We start from the raw sequence: 24,114 nt of genomic DNA, 5'->3' as shown, positions 1-24,114 counted from the left end.
TAGATCTGAAAACTCCAGTTTCACATTTTCTTTGTGCTTCTGCCTCTTGCTAGGCTGAGTGCATTCTCACACTGGAATTCTCATTCTTTGAACCACATCCTTCCAACAGGGAAGGCAAAACTACACTGCAGGACTGCATTCAATAAAAACAGCTCAATTTTGAGGAAATCAATAAATACCCACTGAAATTACTGCACAGATCACTTTTGGAATAAACAAGAGATAACTGAGAATCTCAACACCCATTGAATAAATGCTCATATATTTCTATCACCAGTGCACTTGTCAATGAACAGCTTGTGTTGGCAGTAAAGTTCGTCAACTATAAAATGTCCACAGCGAGGTCTACAAACTGAGGACAACATCTCACCGACTTTCTTACCTTGTCTGAAGGGGACCTCATGTCAAAAAATGTACAAATAGGATGGCTAGACCAATGTTCAGTAAGATGACCATGCAGATCACAATTGTGTTAGGTCCCTGAAAGAAAAAGTAATGACGGAGTATTATACAGCATAGTTTTAAGTGAGGAGACCTGATAGAGCTGCCTTGATTCTGCTGCTCAAATATATGAAAATCACCCATTCCCAATGAACATGCATCTGGCCTTAATGTCAAACTAACTGAATATCTACCACTGCCTATCTATCACTACTCTACTCCTATTTCTCCCCTGCAAATGTCTTAAGGGAGACCCTGGCCATGCGCAGAGAAAAAGCTAAGCCCATTTCAACTTATTCCTCTGAACTCCTTTCTCCTTACAAACACATAATCTGTGTTTGTAAAGCTGCCACTTTCAGGATGAACAAATCCATCTGTGTGCTCTTATCTCAGACTAAAATATTTCCAAGCAGTGCTTTTTCTAAAGTCACAATGGAATTGTCTGTGTCAAAAGGACTGTGAGAAGAAGCAGGCTAACAAAATGCAAGGCATTACAGCTGCATTTGCTCACAGCAAAATGAATATCAGGGAATACTCTTTAAATCCAAGAAATCAGTGATTTGATAACATGGATCAGCTCGTAAGGTGCACCTATGGAGTGGAAGTAATGGATAAAATAACACATCCTTCATGTTCCTCCAAACTTTCCAAATTCATGCAAAAGGGTGGGAAATCAGGAAGAATGTAGGGAAAAAAAACTCACAAAATGTCTGTTTCCCTCAAATTTTGAAATTCCAGGCTTACTTCACTGGACCAACCATGGAAGCCCTCCTGGCCGGGGACACGGAAAGGACAGGAGGAAATGACCTTCTGTGCCCCCACAGATCTCGAGGGGCCCTCTGGACTGAGCAGTGTGGGAAAAGTTTCCAAAGGTATTTGTGAGGTCGCCCAGGCCCAGGGCTGACCCCCAGCATTTTGGTCTGCATGAAGCTGGTCCCAAATCACGTTTAGAGCCCATACTGAGACAAATCCGGCAGGTGAAAACGGAGAGTCTCCTCCAAAAGGCTGTGGGGGCCCAAAAAGAGCCCCTAGATGCCTGTCTGTGCCGACTGCAGCCCTGAGACTCCAGGCCCTTTGGGGAGAGAATCAACAGGGGAAAAACAAGGCTGAAAAAAAAGCAGTTCCTACAACGGAAAAGGAACAGAGCTGCTGCTGCAAAGCTGTCCCAAGAGCCGCCCCTCCACGTCCCGCTGGTCCCAATGCACCACCACACCTCACCTCGTCACCCTCCTCTGCATCCTGCGCTGCTGCCACTGCTGCCACCGGGGCTGGGCTCCGCTTGGCCCCCACCTTGTGCTCCGTCCGGCCCGGCGCCCGGCCCTCAGTCTTTCTGTCGGCAGCGGGCTCGCTCCTGCTCACTGCCTTGCGCTCAGGGCTGGGCCGCCGCCTGGGCTGCTTGAGCTCCTTGGGCTGCGGCTGCTCCGCCTTGGCCTCCGCCTGGGGCGCGTGCCTCTCTGCGGGCTCCTGCGTCTGCACCGGGGTGCCCCCGCGCCTCCGAGGCTCTCCGTGGGGCTCCGGGGATGGCGGCTCACGCTCAGAGAGAGGCTCCTCCTCATAGTCCGCAGCGGGGGAGACCGGGGGTGTCCTGACGGCGTAGCTGTGGTAGCCCTTGTAGTGCTCGACGTCGGGCTCATGCGCCATGCGCTGCAGCGGCCTGATCTCCATCTGCTCCGCAGGCCGTGCTGCTGCTCCACGTGAGGCCGGACGGCCTTCGCCATCGGAGGCCCCGCCGCCGCCCGGCCCGGCCCAGCTGCCAGGCCGCGGGGCTCCGTCCTGATGTGCTTTGGCCCGCTTGGCCTCCGGAGGGGTGGCGGCGGGACTCGGAGCCGGGCTGCGGCGGCGGGGAGCCTCGTCCTGCTCGTGCAGCTGGGGGCTCTCAGGGGGCGTTGGGGGTGGCGGGGCGCCCTTGGGCTGAGGGGGTGTCGCTTCCTCCATGTTGACGGCGTGCTCTGCGTTCTCCATGATCTCCTGCAGCAGCCTCCGCTTCTGATACTCAGGGCCTGCAGAGAGAGGGGCGGTGGGAGAGGGTTGGGGGAGGCAGCAGGGCCTGGCTCCCTGCTCCACGTGCCAGCGCCCCGTCAGAGAACAAAGCACACCAGCCCAAACCCAGGGCTCGCAGCACCTTGCTGTCACCTTCCCCTGAGAAACAACCCTGGCTGTCTCAGGACATGTTTTTTTAGCTTCAAACTCACCCTGTGCTTTTCCCCTTTTGGGCTAGAACAAGCTCCCGAGAGAACGGAGTGAGGCTGCATTTTCCACTGCCTGCCCCAAAGCAGAGCCTGTTTCCAGAAGGGATTTCCTTCAGATGCAGATCCCTGCCTCGCACTGCCCTGCAGCGAGGAGCAAGCCGGGAGCTCCACATGAAACTCAGAAGAAGTAAAAATCTGCACCCCAGCTTTCTGTGGTTTGGAGTGACACAGAAGGATTATCCTGAGCCTAAAGGGATCAAGCTCTCATTCAAGCTTTTTCTTTTTATTTTTTCATTTTTTTCCTGGCTGGAAAACTCTTCACTGTGGCTTCTTTGGTGTCTAACAGAGTGGAAACAAACAATTACATGGGGAGGCGCCCTGCCTCCTCAAGAAAGGGAGGTATCCCCAGGTGATCCATCTTCTGTTGTGCTGTATGGGAAAAACATGTTTCTTATGCACAGATTGGGGCTGGCAGTGAGGGCCAGCCCTCCCCTCTGCACTGACACAGACACCAGCAAAATCAGCTGGCACCATCACACAAGGTGACTCGGGGCTTCGGGTTTCATTCTGGCCACATCTCCAATGCTGACTTGTCAGCTCTTAGCAACGTTGCTGTCACTTCAGTTATCATTAAATCTTTACTTCTTGTTAACCCTGGGCCAGGTCTGCAAAGCACATCACCGAGGAATTCAAGCACAGCCTGACACTGAGGGCAGTCCTTCATTCTGTGTGCTAGCAGAGCAAAATCTACCAGGGAATGACCAGAAAAGCCTGAAAAACAACAGTGCTCTGCATAATGGGACCTTGCAGGGGCCCTTGCATGTCCCTGCAGTGCCTGTAGCAAAGAGAACATGAGCGTGCTTCTTATAGGCATCGTGGGGTTGCAAATCAGCAAGTCCAAAAGAAAGCACCTGCTTTTGGAAATGGTGTTGGTCTCATTCTGCTGAATCCTAGTAATTTTGAGAAGTGCAGACATACAGGGCTTGGCACGCGCTCTTGAACAGCACAGACCGTGGAGCCACACTGTCCCCAGCTGCTTCATGGTTCCTCCCCTCCTCTCCTCCACCCCAAGGACTAACGCAGACTTGACCCTACTCTGGAAATTGGAGATTGGTGCTTCATTCCCTCTAATAAATCATGGGTGTGATTTGCACGCTGCTAACTCCTGCCCACTCAGGGCCATGTCTCTGCTCCGAGGGGGTGGTAGGGAGAGAGGGCACTGATTTTAGCTGCTCTGTCTTGCCTACACGCTCCTGTCAATCAGCAGGCAACCCATTCAGGGCCATTTATTTCTGGCTGCAAATGGATTATTTGGAAGCCTTTTCAACAGTTGTTCAGACTCCTCAAAATAGGCTGCCTGCAGCTCTGGGCTCCTTGCTATCTCTTGGTGCTCTCTTCTCCTCCTAAATAACACCAAAACTCCCAGCTGCCTGGAGGGGATGGCACAGCCCAATCCTCCTCCCTTCCCCAGCATCCGCCTCACTTCTTTCACTTCCCAGAACATTTTAGCAAGAACTTTGGCTTTCATCACTCCCCTCCAGGTCTTTAGGGTTAACATCCTAAAGGAAACCCAGAGCTAAATACTTATTAAAGATGTGCATGTTGGATCTCTGCGTTTTTGTTCTTGGAAGGTGCAGCCTTGAAAGAGGATACACCCCTCCTTGTTATATTCTGATCACTTAGTGAATGTAGAGGTTAAAAAGAATTGTAGCAGAAAAACACACACCAGCCTCACGCATGGCCAGGAGACCCATTGTGCAGAGACCATTTCATTTGTCTCATTCAGTCGCTACAGGTGGAAGAAGTGCTCCAGCTAGATGTCAAAAACCTTCCAGCAGGAATTTCAGTTTCTGTTACTTCTGCGCTATAAATACCCCAGTGTGCAAAGGGTGGATGTGGAGCTGTGAGTGGCAGCTGAGAGGCTTATGCCAGGATCAAGTGATGTTTAGCTATTGTTAAATGAAGTGTCACATGCTGGCTCATGCCTGTGCCCAGCCACTGTGGTGGTTCCCAGCCCAAAGGCAGCTCTGAGGCCCTGCAGTGCAGCAGGAGGAAGGGGAACCACTCCACTGCTCTGTCTCCCTAGCTAGTAGGTGCAGGACTAGTTGGACACGCAGGGAATTTCAGCAAATATGTCAATGTGTCTGTCTGGCTGAGCACCAGGTGTGTGCTGTTCCTACTGCCTGTCCTGAGCTGAGGTACTGCCACAGCATGGAGGCACTGCAATCAGAGCAGCAGGTTCTGCTGAGTAGCAGGCAGTGTTTGGCTTCTATCCCCAGTTTTGATGCTGTGACAGATGCTGGACATTTGATCCAGGTAACAAAATCACATCATAAGGAAGATAGGTTATGAAACATAGACGTTTGGATCTGTTTTTTTGCTCTGCTATTACCTCCCTTCTATGAAAATGAAAACTTCCCAAACACAGGTCTATCTAGTCTATTCTAGGGAAAGGTAATGGCATTGACAGTGCTGCTTCTAACACTACACTTCCTATCTACTAATCTCCAGCACTTGTTTTTAGAGAAGGAACCTCTCCAGTGTTTTCTCTGCCTTATAATAAATGGTGATGTGAACAAATATATAGGAGATTAAGGAAATAATATTTTGCATTATCAACTTTCGTACAGGATATTACAGCTCCTAATTAGCTGAACCTGACTGCACCCTTGGTGCAGTTTGTGTCCTCACAGGATATGAGCTATGAGTCAATGTGCAAAGCTGTTCCAAGAAAAAGCCGCTGCAGCTCAAGGAGTGCATTCACAGGAGTGCTGCAGGCGGCTCCCAGCTCTCTGCTGGCCCTGGAAGACACTGGGAGGGCCTCATAATGGGGGGAAAGAGGCAGGGAGCTTGGAGGGCTGCAGAATTCCTCCAGGCTATAGTAACACCTTGTAACAGGTAAAACAGCACTGTAAGATCAGCAAATCTCCCATGTGCAAGGGGCTGGCTGAACTTGGGCAAAAGTGGATCCGATTTAGATAGAAAGGCAGCTTCCTGAGTTATAAAGTGAGAGAAGCATTGGAACAGATTCCCCAAGGAAACTGTGAAATCCCTTAGAAGAAGCCTCTTGTCTTACCTGGCTGGTAGAAGTCTGGGGAAAGTTCCCTGGCCATCATCCTGGCTATGCCCGACTCATTGTTAGCTGCCTGAGCTGCCTGCTCAGAGCCTTCAGCCTTGGCTTTGGCATGAGTAGTCCTGCACAGAGAAGAGGGGACAAGAGTGAGTGCTATCTGAGCTGACATCGGTGCAGAATTCCAGCAAGGGGCACGAAGTGTTTAAGGCTGAGGTATGACCAGCAAATGGAGCAGATATATTTGCAAACATGAGCATGTTCACGTGTTGCAGGGAGGCAGCAGATGGTGCAAAATGGACTTGCTGCCATGCTGCAATTCATGAAGATGCCCACTCTGAGGAATGTCTGAAGTACCTTTGCAGACTTCACAGGAGCACAGAGGGACAGCAAGGTGATGGCTGGGCACCACTGCATTGTCACCACCTCTGAGTGAGCTGCTGCACCTCACCACCAGCAGCAGCATGCCTCTTGTCAGTACTGCTGACACATTTCACCCCAAATTACACTCCTGGAGCTCTTCAGCAACAAACTCTGGCTTGTCCAAGGGAATTCTCTGCTTGCAGCAGTCCAGGGGCTGCTCACAGCAGGCACAAATGCTTGGAAAGGCAGAGCCTTTGCTTCCCTCACAACCTTACTTTGTGAGCTCTCTCTGGCCTCCTGCTTGCTCTCTAGGGCCATCACAGCTATTCTGCCCGCCGGCTGTTGTATTCCTCACATACCTCACACTCAAGGGCCTATGATCTTTATGCTAAAAGTAGGGCAAGCTTTGCAGCCCAGCTGCTCACAGTCTGGGAGAGAACTGACTTCAAACAGTAGGATCACACCTTAAAAACTAGGGAGGGTGAAGCACCATATGCTCAGTTGCTCTGCTCCACCTGTGGCTCATGGAGGCTTTCCCCATGCCTTAATGCTTCCCAGGGCTCCCTCTGTCTCCCGTGCTGCATGCAGCAGAGTATGCACTGGCAGCACCAGTGCAAAACCACTTATTTTTGAGTAGATGTGCAGTTAGCAGCCCTTCAACACCACTTTATTACAAGTTTAATGAGGTCATACAATGTCTGTCGAGCTATTTAAATGATACCCAGACTTTTCAAACTCAGGTTGGAATTTCATTGGTCCTTTCCCATTAAACTCAGATGCAGCATGCAGACAAAACTAACTGTACTCTGAAAACTTGACAGCTGCAATGAAAAGGTGATAGAAATGCTGTTCTGATACCCCTGATGAGTAGAAGATTATATATACGTGCATACGCACGCAAGTTATTTTGGATAGCTGTAGGGAAAGAATTAAAGGCAGGGCACTAATCCCAACTGATACAGGCACCGGTGTGACTTGACAGGGAGCCGAAAATGCTGCTCAGTGCCCTGAGATAGAGCAGAGGATGTGGAGCTGCTGTGCCCGGGACGGCGTCTCTCTGGGACGTCATCCCACTGCTGCAGACGTGGCTCACCCCTGCCTGCACCCACACCTTATCTCCTGCTTTCTCTGCAGGCTGAGCTGCCTGGGATTGCTGTCATTCTTGGTCTTTTTATCCAAAATTCTTAAACCCAAAGAGGCTACGTGATGAGGGAGAAGACGGCAGTTTTAAGCCACTGCTCACAAGCAGGGGGTCTGAAGCAGCTCGGAACAGTGAAATCACCTCCTTTTTTGGTAGCATGTAATCAGTGTGATTAATTCCACTGAGGTCTGGCAGGGGCTGAGGGGGTGGCTCTATGTTCTCCATGCCCAGGGATCAGAGTGGGCTCAGCAAATCCCAGGAAGCACAAGCCTGCATGATACCAGCCCACAGACGAGCTCACCAAACAGGGAGATCAGCTCTTCACCCCAAAGGATGTGTTCCAGCCCCTGCCTTCGTCCTGTTGCTCTGGGATGGGATTCACCACACAAGGATAAAACCTTCCTTTTCAGCCACCTGGTGAGCAGAGGGTCTCCTGGCCACTTTTCAGACCCTGCAGGAAATGGGCAGCACCTGGAAGCAGAGGGTTCCTAGAGATAACTTCCAAAGAAGTAGCCTGGCAGTGGACTGGATGCAGAGTCTTCTCCCTCTGCTAGTAGAAGCAGAGCTGCACTTGTGCTGACGTGGAACCAAAGGGGTGCAGATGGATCCTGGCATGCCTGGTGACAACACATGGTGCTAGAGGTGACAGCACAGCTCCGCAGTACAGAGCTCTGTTGGGGCACCGTGACAATGCACAGCTTGTAGGGAATGGCCCAGCCATAACAATAACATCAAGTCTCAGAGAGTATTTCTGAATGCATTATTTATCCTGGCAGTGTCGGGGAGGGGAGGTCAATGCAGAATAAAACGTGGCCACAGTGGCAGAGCAGCAGACAAATAGCAGGCACCCAGGGAGAGCCCAGGGCACAACCAGCAGCAGCATTCATAAGCCCGTCTTCAAAGCAGTGCTGGCAAATAAGCTGTGAGCATGTACCCAACCGGGGGCCAAGAACACAAAGAGGAGCCCTCAGAAACCAGTGCTGGTGTTCCCCAGCCCAAGAAAGGATGCACGGGGTGGGGACAAGTGCTCCCTATTCCCAACCAGAGCAATCTCAGGGATTGCAGTGACTGCTGCAGGACGCTGGGAGCAGGGAGTTAAATGCTTCACTTCTCCCCTGGCACGGCTCTAATGCTCTAATCGTTTTTGTATTAGTGTGCAGACAGAGCTCCACTCCCATCCTCCCTGGCCCTATCCCAGCAGCACTGCCTGCTTCATTCCTGACTGCTGCTGAAATCCCCTGCGGACACACGAGCCGCAGCTGAGCGCTGTGCTAACAGGTGAGGCCCAGAGCCACGCCAGCAGGGACGTCTCTTCAGACAGTTTATGTGGTTTTGCACATCCACATTGGCTTAGCCTGTAAATGAAGCTGGAATTAGCAGAGAATGCTGCAAATACCAGGAGGGCTGGGGTACCTGCAGGTGCGGCAATGACCTTGCAGCCAGGAACAGGGGGAGAACTGAGCCCTCTGCCCCAGCTGCTGTACATCCATGTACTCAGAGAAACACAAACCTATCCAGCACTGTCCTTCCCTCTCCAGGGACTCCTTGTCCCATCAGTACAGCAAACTGCCCGGTGCTGGATTCAGGTCCTGCGGGGACAAGTGTGCAACTTGGGCTAAATGCCATGCTGTCAGCACGGCCGTACAGAGCATAGGGAAGTTCAGCACGCTTCCATGGTCATGCTAGTGGCATTTTGTCCTTCTGAAGAACCTTCAGATAACAGTTTGTCTTGGCAGGGATGCCAGCAGCACTCAAGAGATAGAGGGAAAGCCGCAGAAGTGCTTTTGCTGATGGCAGTGTGGTCCCTTCCATGCTTCTGTGTTCACATTGCGAGGGAAGAGGACAAACAGAGCACAGCAGGACAGATGCTTTCTGGCTTCTTCATTTTCCGCACCACCTTTGGCACTGAGGCCATCCTTTTCTTTCTGCTTACCCCCATTCCATCTCCTTTGTGTCTCTATCTCTGCCTCCACACACACACAGATGCCAACACACTTCTGTTACCCACTATTCCCACTTGCTTGTATCCAGCCCATGGGACTGGAACCCCCTTTTTGTTTCATCTCTTGTGCCACATTCCGTGTCCCAGTGTCACCCATCTGTGGACCCACCCAGGAGCATCCTGCTCCAGCAGCCAGGCATACATTTTGTTGTCCTATTGCTCTTCTTATTCTATCATTTGTGTGCACATACCTACTCAGTTTAGACTCTGACACTCCCAGACTGTGCTGGTTTATATCATGGTCTCTGTGCCTGCAGGGTGTGATCTGTGCATAAAGCAAAACGAACTGCCTCCTATGGGAAACATCCACATCACTGTAAAGGAAATCCCCAAAGAGGAACCACCCTGGCCTGCAGAACAATCCTGACAGCCAGCTCATGAGGTACCCTGGAATTCTTACTGGCTGCACCAGCACTTATACTGAAGCAGTGGCACTGTGAACTTTGCTTTGTGAACTTTTTGAACCTCTCCTCATTGCTTCCTGCATAAGGAGCACAAACAGTCCATTCTGTCTGGAGAGAAGCATCCTTCACTGTGCTTTGCTTCAGGAGCACCTGGCAGAGCTCACTGAGACTTAATGATTTCAGCAAGCTTTATGATTACATGGTAAATTTTTAAAATACCGAAATGTTATCCTTAGCTCTAAATAGCTCAAAGCTACTTGCACCTTTCACCAAGGGATACTTCCCCTCAGAACAGTTAAAGTGACATTAATCTCACAGCAGACAGACATGCAGCTGTCTGCAAGATGACGACCTACAGACCCTGGTCCTGCAGCAAGAGCACCTGCAGGGATGTCTGGGGGGGGAAAAAGCAGATTTGCTGCTGCTGACCAACCCCGCAGGTGTTTAGGGCCATTCTGCCTGGGCAGAGCAGTGCATGGATCCAGCCACATCACAGCGGGTTGGCCCAATGAAGCAGGAAGGCTGCAGCACTCACTGGTTTCAAGAAAGCCCAGCCTCAGCTCTGCCATATAGGCAGCATTGCAACCCAAGTGAGCTTTAGCTGAGTGCCAGCCCTGGATCGGGTCAGGAGGTGGGCATTCTCTCTGTGGCACTACTGGCTTCTTCAGTTGGATGTCTGAACAACTTCTAATTCAAGTTCTCTTTTCAGGTTTTAGTAATCTAAATCCAGAGAGTGAGAAAACACAGGCTACGTTTTCGTTTTGGTGTTTCTTTTTCCCAGTCAAGAAAGGAATAACAGGAATTTTTTTTTTTTTTTTTTTTTTTTTTTTTTGGTAAGGAAATGAAAGCAGGCGTATTTCTTAAAATATTGTATTTGGTCAGAAGCCCAGTGATTCATCAGTCTAAGGCAGGAGCATTTTTCTACCAGCCTCTTTGTCTCTCAAGTTGATATTCACAGGTCTGAACCCAGAGGAACAGTGAGACGAGGCTGTGAGCTAGGATAGCTCCTGCACCAGAGCTGCGGGGCACATGAGGGGATGGGGACATCTCAGCAGGTCCCAAAGGGGCAAAGCTACAAAAACTGGAACCCAGACAACCAAAGGACTCTCGCTGGGCACCAGCTTAAGCTAACCAAATGCGCCACGAGGAGAGTGGGATTCTGTATCCCAGGCTCTGTATTTGATTCAGACATTTTACTCCTATATTTTTTATTGTTCAATATCAGTCTCTAACACGTACCACAGAAGTGACGATAACCCTTGAGCAAAGCCTGGCTGCAGCCAACCATTTTCAGGCCCGGCTCCCAACCTTTTGGAGGGGACTCAGCATGAAGCTGCCATTTTCCAGCCATTTTCCAGATTGAAGTCTCACTTCATTTTTCCCTCTGAGTGTTTGCAAGCTGTTGAGATAAGGATTTCCCACTGGGTCAGACATGAATCCCACTAGCTAGGCCGTACCCACTGATGTCCAACCGTACTCTGTCATGGGATCCCAGTAAGTCCCAAAGGCCCTGGAAAACCCAAGAAAGCACTCCGCCACCAACAGCTGCGTTCTCCTTAGAGCTGTTGGAAGTGCATGGCCTCTGTTACCTTACCAGAGCATGAACGAGCCTCAGAAAATCCACGTGAGGTGGAGGGGAGCAAGACAAAGCCACACACACCCTGCGCTGAAGTCAAAGCATATTTCAGCCCAATAGCCAGTCCTGGCCAAAAATGTGTCTGTCAGAGCTCATGGCTGCAGCCAGGCTGGCTGGAGGGGAGGCCGCTGCAGGGAGGGATGAAGGAAGGGTGAAGGTGCAGCAATTTGGGATGCTCTGCTGCTCTCCCACACAAGCAGTGCCCGGCAGAGCACCTCACGGTGCAACATGCGGCCGAGCTGGGGCTGCTGCTGGCCATGGCTCCCAGCTGTCGCGCCCGGCAGCGCTGATAAACCTCTGCTATGCACTCCCTTATTTAGTCAGGACGCTGTGCTGACTGCAGCGATTCCCGGACGTCATTTGCACCTTCCACGAGCCCGAGTGCTGAGGCTTGGGAAGGCTGGGAGCAGTGGGACGGCTGGCAGGGCAGCTTTGGGAAGAGATACGGGGCCATGGATGTGAGTTGAGGGCTTATATATCCAAGTGGCAGGATTGCAGGGCAGCTGTACATTCAAAAAATTTTCAGAATGTGATAATTCCTAGTTATATCCTCCAGTCACAGAACATCCAGCTGCTCAGACTTCAGGCCCAGCATTTATAGATAACAGATGAAGCACACCAGCATCCTTTGTCCCTTATGCCTCACTTTCCCATTGGCCCTACAACTTCCGACAGACATATTTTAGTGCTGTTAGCAGGACACGTACCCGTCAAAGAAGCTAGAGCCTGGCCAGGCCCACGCCATGCAGGACGCATGGCAAAGTCCCTTTGTTGAATTTAGTCCAAGTCAGTGGGAAGCACAATGGCATGCAGAGGAGATCACAGCAGGCACTGCTACGCTGGGACAGAGTCACTGATTTTGTCCCTCAGAAGCCCCACCAAGAAGGAAATACATGCTCCTGTGAGCTGTGCAGCTACTGAGTGCACAGCTTCAGCAATCAAACTTCAAAATGCAGCCAGCCCTGCCCTTCCTCTTGCATTCTATTCTACCCTATCCCATTCCATTACAGCCATCAAATCAATGCCATTTCCATCCTCAGCTCCTCGCACAGTTGGAAAGCAGATGGATTTCCAACCAGAGGGTTCAGGAGGGACCCAGGCAGGGTAAGACAGCACTGGAGTGGGCAGGAGCCACCCAGAGTGCTCGAGCCCAGTAGGCACTGGGACCAGAGCTGCCTGGAGCCCTCCCGCTGCACTCACACACCAGCACAGCTCGTTCCCTGGCTCTGCTCAGCACAAGTACTGCCTGCCTGTGCATCCCAGCATGGCCACGTGCCTGAGATTCCTACGGCACAACCAACAGAGGCAGTCTCAGCACTTGGGCTTGTTTTCCTCTGAATTTCTAAGTCTTAAAGAGCCTTTTATGGTGTAAAAGAGTGAATTCTCCTCTACACTCCCCAGCAGCTGGATTGCATGTTAGCTCAGCTCCGTGAGGGGCTCCCTCAAGTGCCAGAAGCAAATGGAACCCAAATACCGCACACAATGACAGGGGCACATGGAGGCAGCCAGGTATGGTACAGCCCAGCTGCCCAGTCCCAGCAATTAGTTCCTAGCAGTAATTGCATGGAGACATCGTGTCCTCCCCAAACAGCAATTCATGTGGCTTCAGAGACATTTCTCATGTAAGGCACATGGTGCCCCGCAAGGAGTAGTATAAATACTCAATCTAGGGAACTCCACTTTGTAGTTATGGGCTGGGGAGACATTAACAATAGCACAGCCCTTTATAAGCTGCAATAATTTATTTTCACAGCCCGCATGCAAATATTCTCTGCTGTGGGTGTAGAAACTGAGGCAAAGTTCAAAGCCAAAAGAAAGTTGGTGACAGAGCTGGGATTTCTTCCTAGGACCATTTCTAGGCAAAATTATTTATATTTATACTTGATCCCAGGGCTGAGTGGAACAGGAGGGAGAAGGAGCACAGCGTGAGGCGGCTGTTTACAAGACAGCAGCAGAGCCAGAGCAGCACACCCCAGGAGTGAAGGCGGATAGAAAGGGTGAGCTGCAGCCCGCAGCCAGGAGAAGACAAGTGTTGGCTTTGAGGTGGGTTGAAGACCACTGGGACTGCAAGGGAAAGCAGCCCTGCACAGCACTGCGCTTCCACGAGCCCTAAGAAGGGAGGATGTCCCAACAGTGCAGTGCAGTGCAGTGCAACCTCTGATTTCCTCCAGCTCTGAGGTTTCCTTAATAGGAAATTATCTCCCAGCCATGCCGGGAGGGATGCAGTCCCCTGCGAGGGCAGCAGCTGCATTCCAGCCCCTGATGGAAAGTGCTGCACAGCCACTTTTGATCCAATGTGTAAATAGTGTATAATAAAAAGAGGCTTATATAAACTGACTGACTTCTCACGGAGCGGCTTTTGCAGCTCCAGCCTCCTTATTTCAGGGTACAAGTGCTGCTGCCTTGCTCTGCTGCTGGGCACGGTGGGGTCAGCGTTGGTGGAGCCTCCCCGGCAGGACAGGGTCTGTGACACTGCTGTCCCTGCATGACTTCTAAAATCTGGATGGTTTCTCTCTGCTGGTTGTTCAGGCAACGGGGCTTGGAGAAAAAACAATCATATTCCCTGCAAAACTTTGGAGCCAGGAACACAGAGGCGTCTCCGGGCTGTGAAGGCGGGCAGAGACAGGGTTTGAAAATTAAGAGCCTTCCCCAGGGCAATTATTTCCTATGACTGCGTGGTAATAAAGCAAATTTGATAACTAAACCCTAAAAAGGCACAAAGCAGCACAGCACTGCAGCAACAGTCGTCTCCCCGCAGCCACAGTGTGCCCCCCAGAATCATGGTGGCAGAGAAGGAGGGGGTCACCATCTGTGTGCCATGAGCCCCAGGGGTCCTTGTCACTGGGCAATGACAATCCCAACCACAGAGACACAGTGCCACCGATCAGACACATGCAGGGATGGGGCACACAAACAGGACTTTCCCCTGCCACCCCCAGAGCTGCTCTGTCTCATCCTGGCATGGACACAAGGGGCTATCAGCACTTTCCTCTGCAGCTAGTTGTTAACACAGCTAATCCTGAGCACTGCCCACCTGTCTGGTCTCAAAGCATCTCTGCTGGTGCTGTGAAAACTGAAGGGTGGCCATGAACTGTAGCACACACCATGCATGCTGCTCCTGCCCATCGGACCTGCCCTGGCTCCACTGCCCCAGTTCAGAGACCAAGAGGCTGAAATGCCACGCCAGCTTGGAGGCAGCCTGGAAACTGCCCATCCTGCCATACCATGGGCTCCAGGGCAGAGCCACGCTTTGCTGCAGTGTTCCTTTGGGACGCTTGCTGCTTATGAGCCTCTTGGAGTTACCACATTCAGCAACCCCATTAACATCACCATGGCCACTCTGGTAGCTTGGTGAGGCACCAGACGATCCCATCTCACCAGATTCCCACCATTTTACCACGTATCCCCATCTCACCAGCTCCTTGTCCCCACCAGTCCCCACTGGTCATCAGCTCCCCCAGCCAAGGGGAGTAGGGGACAGGACTGGGAAGGGTGAGAAAAAGGAAAGAGTTTGGTTGGAGCCTGATTTCACTGTGTGGGTGTTTGCTACAAGGACTCTTCAGAGGCTGAAAAAGGGGATGGAGACAGCAGAAAGGTAGAAGCTCTTCCCCATCCCAGCAGGTCCTGAACTCCCATCACTGGGCTGCCATAAGGGCAGTAAAACAAACAGAAATTGCAGAGAGCCATGACTGACCCCATTGCTACTGTCCAGAGGGACGCATGGGACAGTGACCACCACCCCCAGGACTCCACGCACCCACCTGGATGCCGCGATCTCTGACTTCTGCCGGGCGATGGCTGCTGCCCTCTGGGCCCCCTCCACACTCCGATCCACCTTCTGCCGGATCTTGGCGCTCTTCAGAGGTATGACACGTTTCTTCATGCCCTTGACGAGGACGTTGTGGCGGTATTTGCCCTCCTCCTTCTTGCCGTCGGGCAGCGTGGTGCAGCCGTAGCCGTGCCGCAGGTTGTCCAGCCACTCACCCTCATACTTCAGCCCGCTGGACCGCTCGCTGACTCCGTAACCCGAGCGCTTGTCGTTCTTCCACTCGCCCATGTAGGTCTCGGTGGTGGTGGCATCGATGTCGGACTCAAAGGGGGGATACTCCTCTCCCTCCGCCCCCTCGCCCAGGCTGGCGGTGGAGGTGGCATCGCTGGCGGCCGAGCTGATCCCGCTCTCGCTCTTGAGGAAGCTGACGCGGCTCTTCTGGCTGGCCAACGACGACTTGGACTCGGACTTCTTCAGCTTCCCCAGCAAGGAGCCCCTGCGGAACAGCCCCCCCTTCTTCACCTTGCCGGCCTCGGCGTCGGCATAGAGGCTGAGGGCGAAGCCACCGCGGGTGATGGTGGGCGAGGCGGGCAGGCTCTCGGGGTGGGCGGCGGGGGAGTCCTGCTGCGGCAGCGTGCCGTTGCTGTGCTCGCTGCGCAGGGAGGACAGGGAGGTGCGCAGCGGGGAGCGCACCACCGAAGCCATGCCGTAGGGCACGCTCTGCCGCACGCCGTAGCCGTGCCGCATGCCATTGGTGAACTGGCCCTGGTAGGTTCCTGTGGGAGAGAAGAGGCAGATGGTGAAGCAGCTGCATGAGGGCAAAGCACTGCGGTTTGGTGGCTGCCGTGGGACAGGAGCGCTCGCTCTGCCCTCCTCGAGTCCAGTATCCAGCAGCATTCACCAACCTGCAAAAGCAGCCACAAGGGAGCAGGGATAGAAGACACGAGGTGGTGCTGGCAGGGGACAGAACTCCCTCAGCATCTGCTTTGCCCCGGTACAGCTTGCCTGTGATCCTGTGACCAGACTCACACAAACAGCAAAGCAGGGAGTACCGTATCTCTGTGAAGGGCTCCTCCAGCTCTGCTCTCCTCTCTGGACCCGGCTCAGGAGAGCACATGTCATATAGTGAGGAACATAGAGGAGATTGTGATTGCCTCAGCTGGGGCTACACCTCAGGTTTGGGACTCTACTGAGACCTAGCGGGACCGGAACACCTCAGGGGAATGGGAGAAGTACAGTTCTCTGCCAACCTGGTCTTTTCCCTCTCTGCATCTTTGCAGGCCCCAGAATGGTAAATTGGAGACAGCAGCTCTGATTTTCTCACCAGGATGCCAAGAGACTTAAATTAGCAGAACAGCTCTTGGGAAGAGCAGGAGAACCAGCACCAACACAGCCACCCTGCCAAGCACGCTGCGAGCCCCACGGCACCATTCAGGATGGGACATGAGAAGGCTCCCCAGCCCTAAGCCCTCCCAGCCCCATTGCTCTCCTCACTCCGTAGATACAGTTGCCTCAGAAACCAGCAAAACCACCCAAAACAAAAGCAGTATTCAGCTCTGCTCTCATCCATCAGCCGACATCTGGAAGGGGCCATCTGGCCCCAAAACACTGTGGGTGAAGGGCTCTGGGGAGGGCACAAACACCCTTGGAAAAGGCCCCCCCTGCTCTTTGCCCTCCCAGGCCTGGTTCCATGCATGGACAGGGAACACGTTCACTGTTTGTATCCAAAAAGTCTGCTTTTCATTAAGCAGCAACAGAGAGCTGCCAGGAGGCACCACCATTTGGGGAGCGAGGCCTTTCTGCCAGCTCAGAAGGAGGGGTGACTTGGCTTGCAGGCATTCATTCCCACATTCAGATGCTGTTACTGAGACCAGGGATGACCCTGGTCCCCAGGGAGCAATTGCAGCTCCTTCTTTGGTGATGGTGGGAGTGCATATTTTACGCTCTCCCAGGCCACTTCTGCAGCATAATCTCTACTCCGAAGCTTCAGGTTTCGTTGAAATCCTCTCTGGACCCGCCTGTGGGGTGTTAACTTACAGTTTCGGGGGCCAGGAAAGGCAAGCAGTGCCCAGGCAGGCAGCAGCTGCTGCCCCCGGCTGCCACCCTCACTCCCTGCCTGGGGTATGGAGGATTTCTGGCTGCTGCAGCGCTGCATCTCCCCACATACCAAAGTGAGGGCTCACACACTCCAGAGCACCTGCACCAGCCACAGAAGCAGCCTTTCAGAGCAAGGTGCCTTTGCCAAGAGAATCTGTGGGTGCCCCATCCCTGGAGGTGCTCAAGGCCACGTTCAATGGAGCCACGGGCAACCTGATCTGGTGGGTGGCAACCAGCCTACAGCAGGGGGTTGGAAATAGTTGGACTCTAAGGTCCCTTCCAACCCCACATTTTGCTCTGTAAAATGGTAATGAATCTTCCTAACACGGAGGTGCCACGTGCTGCCCTGCTCTTGTCCCCATGAGGAGCCCCTGAACTCAGCACCCCATCCCTGCCTGCATGGCAGCGAGAGGGGCTGACACTCGATAGTGTTGACACTGGAGACCTCCTTGGAGGACAGGCCAACCTTGCACATAGCAGGCTGCATCTGATATCGCTGCTGAATTAACCACCTGGAAGAGGAATTCTAGAGAAGTCTCATGGGCTTAGGAGGCTCAGCCCTCCAACAATCCCAGCTCCATCCTTTCTCCTGAGCAGCACCTCCTGGCTGGGTGGGAGCTGGAGCTCACTGGCACGTCCATGTTGCACTGTGATTTATGGTGGCTGACTGAGGCTTCGTGCCTGGGCACAGCCATCAGCCTGGAGCACAGCCAGGAGGTCTGGGAGCAGCTCGATGTGCTGGGACAGGTCACAGCCTCCTTGTGTGGGTACCGTGGCCAATGGGGACATGGTTGGGATGGGCATGGGGAGGTACTGGGCACCACCATCCCTCCCTATGCCCATACCAATGACATCTGAACCCAGACTCACAGTCAATGGAGCGTCAGCAACATGAAGTTGGCAGCACAGAGGAAAAGCACTGCCCTGGAGAGTTCATATTCCTGGGTTCCCCCTCCACTGTTGCCATCAAGCCACAAGCAGCCTTGGCCAATACATTTCATGTTTTCCTGACTCAGTTTCCCTCTGTGGGAAGAAACACCCTCTTTTCCCACCAGCAGCACAGACATGGGGCTACTGCAGCAGAGGAAACATCATCACCAGGATTTCTTTATAGCATAAAGCATCCTGAGGGCAGACTGCCTTGAAATCACAAAACGGCTATCAAAGTGGTATGGCCACAGCATACCATGTGTGCCATGGGGGACATGCAGGCACCACCATGCTGCTTACAAGGAGCTGAGATTCTGTAAAATAATAATTAAAAAAAGAGCCGTGAATGGGAATAGAAACTGTTTCAGGTATAAATGGAACAGAGCTGTAATTCTCTGCTGCAGGGACCTGCCCGATCAGTTCAGTGTGCGCTGGCTCTGGAGAGGGGGGCAGGCAGTGGGCTGCTGGGGGATGCTCATGGGGTGGGGATGCAATAACTGCATGTGTGAAAGAAAGCAGAACAGGGACAGCACTCCAATTATGCCTTGTTGCGTGAATTTTCTCTTGCTGGAATGATAAAATGCTGCTTCCTCTGCGACGCCCAGGTATAAGGAGCACTGCCTTCATCTGAGTGAAGCAGAGAGCAGCCGTGCCTGCATTCACAGGGTGGGAAGGACTGAGCTGCGGCACTGACAGGGACTTCACCCCAAGCACACCCATTCCCTATGGATGCCTAGAACACATGGCAGCAGGATTGGTCCAGCTGAAAGCTTCAGCTTCTGCTGCCATCAGCACTGCATCTCGCCTGCCCAGCCTGCCTGAGGTGCTGGGATAACCAGCAGTGAATGTAAGTAACACACACAGGCAGGTAAATAATGCAGACAGCTCCAATGGTGTTGCTGCCTTCCAATCATGTGCTGTTACCCAGGTACAGTGATGACAGACATGTTAGACGTGGTGCAAAAGGCCAGGAGCATCGTGGGGCCACGTACAAGACAGAGCAGCAAAAACTGAGTGCTTCCTTGGGTGCCAGCATCAGCAGGGGAAGGGCTCTGACAGTGCTACCTCATGGCTTTGGTTGGAAAGCAAAAGTAGAGAGAAACGGAGAGGAATGGAAAGACACAGCATTAACTCGTGGGTCACACTGAGCTCTGTAGCAAAGTATTCAGATGAATACTGAAAGCTGAATTATTTTGCAACAGAAGCAGTGAACAGGAATCAGGGTGCTGGACCTGGAAACAGGGACTTGAGTCCCCACTCCCTTTCTGATGCCCCATGACCTTTGACGAGCTACTTTATCAGCCCTGGCCACACGGAGGGAATGCAGCGTTGTGTTCGCAGACCTGCAGTGAAGAGGCGCTGCTGCCATGGGGCACGTGGGCCATCTGCGAATAGATCCACATTGAAACAGTTATTTGTACAGCAAAGCAGAGCTCTGAGCAGGACTCCCCTGTATTAGCAGTAAGACTCTGCATTAGCAGCGACGCTACTTCCTGCAGCAAGTTTTGACAGAGTTGAGCAGTCAGAGCCAAAGCATGTACCCCGAAATGAGGGCTTCCTTACAGGGGGAATAAAACTTCAAGGCAGAAATCAAACAGCCAAGTGTTTGCACATAACTTGTGTTACAAAACCATAGAACCACAGAATCGTTAAGGTTGGAAAGATCACTAAGTCTTAGCTGGACCACTAAGTCCAACCATCAGCCCATCAAAATGACGAGTTCCTTCGTGCTCTGCCTTGCACAGCCCAATTCACTGCCAGCTTATCTGTCCTGCCCTGTCCCTGCAAAGGACTCCAAGCTCTTTTCTGCTAACAGAAGCAAGCACACACATGCTTTGAGCTGGGACACTCAAGGAAATGTCCCATAGAGATCCTCTGTCTGACCACGCACACTAGCAGCTCTGAACCACATGGCTGACTTCAATCAGAATTACAGAAGGGCCCTTGTCATCAGCCTCCCACAGGTGTTTGGTAGAGAAGAAGAAAGCAGCCTGGCCAGCTCTGAGCTCAGTTACATCGGGAGCTCGTTTCTTACCAAAAATCAATATGGGATTTCAATAAGCTTTGCTCCAGATTTGGGCTTAATGCAGCCATCAGCCTCAGGCAGCCACAGGATACAAATCACAAACAAGCCTGTAAGTGCACTTTAAAGCATAAAGGTTGTAATTTTATAAATGAATATATTTGAGGTTTACGTTACATGTAATCTAAAGCACCAGCATCAGCTGCACCACCCTGCAGCCCTCACGCAGCTGTGAAGCTCCCAAGGAGCTGCCAAGCTCTGCATGTGCACAAGCACTCCCAGGGCCCTGCTGTCCTTCCATGGCTGCACCTAGGGCTCACAAAGCTCAGCTGCAGGGCTGGCAGTTACCAGAGGTGTCCAGATGTTGGCCATGGCAATCTCAGCTCAGACATGAGTGACTCCCATCAGCAGCATGGCCTCAGCTGGGCCATGCAGATAGCTGCTATGTGCACAGGTGAGGAGACCACACAGGAGCAGCTCTTGCAGGTCATGGAGTCATAGAATGCCCTGTGCTGGAAGTGACTCCAACCCCTGGTCACATCCATCCACCTCTGTGCAGCAGATTTGCTGGCTGGCAACAACAGGTTGGCTTCGCCTGCAGCCTCGTATTCACCTTCCTTCTGCCCCAAGCTTTCAGAACAAGACCTAATTCAGACTCCTACAGAAAGCTTGAATTCCATTCAAACTCCTCCGGCACCTCTTTACATTGCCCTCCGTGACATGAACTCAAAATTCAGCAGCTCTGCACCCCCGGGGAAGGATGTGTTTCTAGTGAGCAGTGAGGAATCTGTGATACTTCGAGATCTTCGTGCAGTTGCTGAGACAGGATGTTCCATGCTGCTTACAGCTACCTGATGGCTGTACCACGCCATAGTGACCGGTGCTAACAGTAACCCGCAGCAATCTGCACCACCACGGCCATGCCCTCAATTGGTCTCTTTTCCTAAGGGCTATAAATCCAATGCTCTTCATTCTGAAGACCTGCACCATTATTGTTATTTTTCTTTACAAAGTAGCTCCATCGCACGTCCTGGATAAATATAGTTGTAATTCTGATACATATTTTGCAGCGTATTTCTTCCAAATCACCCTCTCTATTTAGCTATCCTAAATATGGCAGCGTGGAACACTATAGTACTGAAGAGCTACAGAATTACTTGCACAGAGATTCTTGCGATGTTTCTAACCCCAAAATTACTACTAAAGCAAAATCACAATTAGACTGAGCCCATACAGAGCACAGCACACATCCGCACCATGGGAGAATGAGAGTTCCAAAGGAACCAAAAGGGTTTATTTTAGGGAAAGACATGCAGCTAAGTATTTTAAATGGCTTTGATAACCACGTTTCAGCAAAACAGATGTCCAGGCATCCAGCCGGAGGCATGCGAGGAGCACTTAATACATAGGCAAAGTGCACTACGATGCTGGAGGTGGCTTCTATCCAATGCACAAACATTCCCAGCTCGCCACCCAATGAGGAGGGGACAGGCCGGCCGCAGGCGCGAACCTGTGGAGCTGGGGCCGGGGTTCAGCTGTGAACGGCAACGATCAGTCAGTGGGAAAAGGAGCCAAAGGCCATGCAATGCAAGGTCTGCTGCTGGGATGCCAGAGGCAGCCGATGCCCGGCCCTCACCCATGGGGACAGCAGAGCTCACCCCAGAGCCACAGCCGCCCGCTCGCCCCACACAGCCCCTCACCTCCATCCGCATACGTCTCGGTGCCGTAGCCATCCTGCAGGCCGTTGTTCCAGGTACCCTCATACTTGGCTCCGCTGTTCATGCTTTGCCGCGCGCCGTACCGTCCCTTAAAGCCGTGGGTCCACTCACCCCTGTACACCCACCGTCCTTTGGTCTCGATCCCCAGGCCGTGCCGCTTGCCCTGGGACCAGTAGCCCTCGTAGGTGTTGCCGCTGGGCCATGTGTAGATGCCCACCACCTCGAAGCCGTAGTTCCAGGAGCCCGAGTACTCGCCCTGCCCCTTGGGGCCGGTGCAGATGCCGTGCCCATGGGCTTTGCCCCCTTCCCATCCGCCGCAGTAGGCACCTCCATCATCGAAATCGAACCTGCCCCCGCTCATGGTTCCCCCGCTCCCGAGCTGCTCCCTTCAGCCGGGCAGCAGCAGCAGGTGGGGGCACGGCTGCCCCATGGCAGAAGGCTCTGGGTGCTCCTCACCCGCCCGAGGGGACTGCGATGGGATGAAGGAGAAACTGGAAGGAGGGGAGAGGAGAAGGGAGGGCAGGGGGTGGTGGAGGGCCCCGGGGAGCCGAGCGTGGCCAGAGGAAGGGGAGGGATGGGGGGGGGGGGGGGGTCCCGAGACAGCCCCCGCCCCGCTGCTCTCCTCCCCGCCTGCAGAGAGGTCAGCGCTGCCCTAACAAGGCCATCGGATCCCAGGAGCTGCTCCCAAAAATAACCCCGTGGCCCGGCCCCCGCTTCGGGGCCCTTTTATGAAGGAGGAGGGAGATTCAGCCCCCCCGCTCCAGCCTCCCCACCTCCGGGCAGGCGGCCAGCAGAGGCTGGGAAAGTAAATGCCTGCCGAAAATAGCGGCTGGGAAGGGGCGCCTGGTTCCTCACGTCATCATCCCATGAAGATGGCAGAGGGAGGACAAGGAACAAAAGCCCAGGGGCTTCCAGTCACACCTGTCCTACCTGGGAGACAGCGTCCAAGCAAGACCACGGGCAGACGGCGTTCCCCTTACAGCCCACAAAGCCCCAAGCAGCTGCAGCACAGGATGGCAGCGTGCTGCCGCAGGTTCTGCACACCTCTGTGGGATGGGCTGCCTCTGGGCAAAGCTGTCCCAGCCCTCAGCAGGCTGCATGTTTGCATCTCAGAAGATGCATTAAAAAACAAACAAACAAACACATGGCTTTTCTTGCACTTACACACGTACAAACAGCATGTAAGCTGCAAAATATATGTCCACATTTTTGCTTTATGGCTCCTGGGTAGACCAAAACAACTCGTAGTAACAGCACTGGAAGTGTTAAGGCAGCAGTTGCAGCTGCCCACAGCCTTCTATTTTGTAGTATTCTGGGATTTGCCAGCCTAACTATGTTGTAACTGCCATAAGAAGATGCCAAGTTCAGGAGCGTGTAATTATTTACTTAGCAACTCTTCCTAATTGCATAGCACACTTGTGAACCGATGGCCCACTGTATAAATAACTTACACACACGTTGGCATTTAGAGCCTACACTGAGCGCTAAATCAGCCATACAATCCAACTTCAGACAACGCTCAAACCTTGTGTGTGATCAGGCACCACCCAGATCTTGCCTGATTTCTTCATCTTGGCAGAAAAATCAGCGTTCTCCTGCAAAGGCTGGTGAGGATTCAGCTGCATCCAGCCTGGAGGAACGGAGGACCTCTAGCGGCACAGCTGCGCTCGCTTCCTGTCCCAGTGAGCACAGGTTCAAGTTTTATTCTTTACATCTCCTCCTGGGTTTCAATCCACTTTGTACAGTGATATTGAGCACCTGATATTGTAATCCTAAACCCTGCAAGTGCAAGTCTGCAGTGATTGTCTAAGAAATGGGAAACAGCAATACTGGACTGGAAATACCTTTCATCTTTTGCCTTGAATTCAAAATCCCAGTGGCAGAAATACAGCTGAGCACGGGGGAATTGAAGGGAAATGCAAACAACATATAAGGGACAGATGTCAGAACTTCTGATGACAACAAACAACCCAAAAGTACACCCAACAAATGTTTGTTGGTTTCCTCTCCAGATCTCACAGGCAGCAAACAAAGACAAACAATGCAGCTCATCTCTCCTCCACCAAACAGTATCTGATAGGACACTCCTCTGCCATACACACACTGACGTATCAGACTGTACTGACTCATTAAGCACAGCAAGCTGTTATTTCTGAAGTACCTTTCAGGAAGAACGCAGGGCTCCACCAGGACTTTGGACTTGGACAGGGCATCTGTTGGAGGAGGAAGAAAATACAGCTCTCAAGTCTTCCCCAACTGTGCAGCTGGCAACTGTTTGCTCCATGGGTCTTTATGCTTGGGTAGTTACATCTGGTGCTGTACAGCAGTTGT

The 24,114-nt window shown here is 52.5% G+C and overlaps 1 protein-coding gene across 1 annotated transcript; it reads right to left on the bottom strand.

Moving 5' to 3' along the window:
- Positions 1 to 399: 399 nt before the first annotated feature.
- JPH2 (junctophilin 2) lies at positions 400 to 22,144 on the bottom strand (the record flags this gene model as incomplete). Its single annotated transcript, XM_079543543.1, has 5 exons — positions 400 to 480; positions 1,660 to 2,441; positions 5,707 to 5,825; positions 15,008 to 15,791; positions 21,766 to 22,144. 5 exons carry the CDS (start codon positions 22,142 to 22,144, stop codon positions 400 to 402), a joined length of 2,145 nt encoding a protein of 714 aa, XP_079399669.1.
- Between the last annotated feature and the right edge of the window lie 1,970 nt (positions 22,145 to 24,114).

This window comes from Tetrao urogallus (genome assembly GCF_951394365.1).
Source record: "Tetrao urogallus genome assembly, chromosome: 16".
Lineage (NCBI taxonomy): Eukaryota > Metazoa > Chordata > Aves > Galliformes > Phasianidae > Tetrao > Tetrao urogallus.
Note: the sequence above shows the minus strand (reverse complement) of the source record. Positions and strands in the feature narration are given on the sequence as shown.